Source organism: Sitodiplosis mosellana, unplaced genomic scaffold (genome assembly GCF_009176505.1).
Source record: "Sitodiplosis mosellana isolate CC-2019 unplaced genomic scaffold, AAFC_SMos_1.0 Smas_scaffold_5885, whole genome shotgun sequence".
Lineage (NCBI taxonomy): Eukaryota > Metazoa > Arthropoda > Insecta > Diptera > Cecidomyiidae > Sitodiplosis > Sitodiplosis mosellana.
In genome coordinates, this window is record NW_022601127.1 from 1 (window position 1) to 2,415 (window position 2,415).

General features: G+C 37.5%; 1 protein-coding gene across 1 annotated transcript; it reads left to right on the top strand.

The window, feature by feature from the left end:
• Positions 1-3: 3 nt before the first annotated feature.
• On the top strand, positions 4-720 carry LOC129573024 (uncharacterized; the record flags this gene model as incomplete). Its single annotated transcript, XM_055453165.1, has 1 exon — positions 4-720. A coding segment is annotated over one exon (717 nt), but the record flags the coding sequence as incomplete, so codon positions are not given.
• Positions 721-2,415: the final 1,695 nt, after the last annotated feature.

The following is a 2,415-nucleotide window of genomic DNA, read 5'->3' on the forward strand; positions in this document are numbered from 1 at the left end:
AATCCATTGGATGAACTGTGTAAAATTCATGATATAGCCTATGCTGAGAATAAGGATTCATCAAAACGGTACGAAGCTGACAAAGAATTAGCACAAGGCGCATTGAAAAGAGTATTTTCGAAAGACGCTAGTATTGGTGAGCGTGCAGCAGCATTAACAGTTAGTTCGGCTATGAAAGCAAAAACCGGTCTATCGAAAATCGGTATGGGTATATCAAATTCGATAAAGCGAAAAAAGACGAAAAAGTCTAAAAAGGGTAAATGTTCGAAGAAAATTTCATTTACCACATTGGTTGCGGATGCGCGACAAGGAATAAAGAAATCAAAGGCTAAAACTATTGGTGCAGCCATAAAAGCGGCTATTCGATCAGCAAAGAAATCGAAAGGAGGAAGACATGTAAAAGTACCTAGAATTATAAAAGTACCTAAAATTACCGGCGGTGTTCTACCGCTTTTACCCATCTTAGCTAGTTTGAGCACATTAGGTTCTCTTGTGGGTGGGATTGCAGCTGTTCATAGAACAGCTAAGGAAATAAAGAACACTAAAGCATATTTAGAAGAGAATAAGCGGCACAACCAAGCCGTTGAACAGAAATTGGGTAGCGGTCTTTACCTTAAGACGATGAAAAATGGACGAGGACTATATTTGAAACCATACCGAAACACCTCTGGTGAAGGATTATATTTGAAATCATTTAGAGGATCAAAAAACTATCGCTGAAACTTCCGACAGATAGACCACTCACGAACTATGATCTGAGTCAATACGTGAATATGTTGAGAATCCCGCATTTTCGAGGTATTTACATGCGCGACACATTACCCAAGAAACCTCAAGACGTAGAATGTTGGATTCTCAACCATGCACCAGCGGCATCTGACGGAAGTCATTGGACTTGTTTAGCTAAAATAGGTAATAGGGCGTGGTATTTTGATAGCTTTGGCGCGTTACCCCCACCACTTGAAGTAGTTAACTATTTAGGTAAAAATGTGAAAATATTGTACAATTATCATCAGTATCAGAGCTATGGGTCATATATATGTGGACAACTGTGTATAGAGTTTTTGTTCAACTTTTGGGCTGGACGAATTAGTTAGGTGAGATAAAAAGTATAAATTTCTACAGCATTTGTTGAATGAATCCAGTATCAATTAAACCACCATGTCGTCGATTACAGTGTCTTTTACCGGTAATACTTCAGTATTAACTTCATCGTTTTTTCCTGAGATTGTTCTTGATGAAAAATACAACTATTCATGTGGTCTCTTAGCCCTTTCAACGTACCAGTCGATACCGAATGTTACAACGCGAAATAACAGAATTTATCTTGATACATATAATACAGCACCTTATTTCGAAATTCCTGTTGGCACTTATGAGGCTATAGGTATCCTTGAAGCCATAACGAAAACGATGAAACATGCTGGACATGAATTCAGTTATGTTCTCGATAAAAACACATTAAAGACGCATATATTGTGCTCAAAAAAACTTTCGGCGGTGCAGGAAGATTCAATTTTTAGAATATTCGGATTCAATTCTGAGATCAAGGCAAATGTGAAAGCTGCATCAGTGGATGTGGTTAAAATTACCAAATTGAATGTAATAAGAGTTGAGTGTAACATTGTGTCAGGAGCTTATGTAAATGGTAAACCGTGTCATTCAATTTATGAATTTGCCGCTAATAAAGTTGACGTTGGATACAAAATTATTGAACAACCAAACAACATCATCTATTTACCGGTCGTACCACGACGGATAAGTTGCATTCAGTTAGCAATTGTTGATCAAGACGGACGTTCAATTGATTTTCGGGGTGAAGAAATTTCCTGTCGTATTCATATAAAAAGAGACGACAAGTAGATAAAAGGCTTGCAACATGATTATTTTCAATAAAAGTTCGGATGACTTCGCTACATTTACTTCTAATAACGACTCATCCAATAGAAGCGTCACCATTCATTCGAGAGCAGTCGAGCGAGCAACATCGCGACGAAAGTCATCCAAGTGTTCGAAGAGGAAGAAAAAATTGACTAAGAAAAACTTCACTTTTTTAAAATCCTTGGGGTTAAAAGTTAAAAAACATTGAAATCTTTAAAAAAAAAAATGAGTGAAATTTTGAGTGTTGGAGGTGCACCCTTCAGGGATAATACTATAACCAAGAAGCAGTATTTGACTTATTCACCGTATACATCATCCTATGGGCACAATGATGAAGTTCGAATTGTCATCCAATCGCAGGATCAATATGTTTTACCATCAGACAGCTATATTCTTGTGGATGTTAATGTGACTCGCAAAGCGGGGACTGCTCATACTAATGCAGCTGGGACGTGGACATCATTCCCAGCACACCGTCTATTTAGCGAAATACGATATGAGATGAATAATACGGAAATCGATCGTATAAAATTA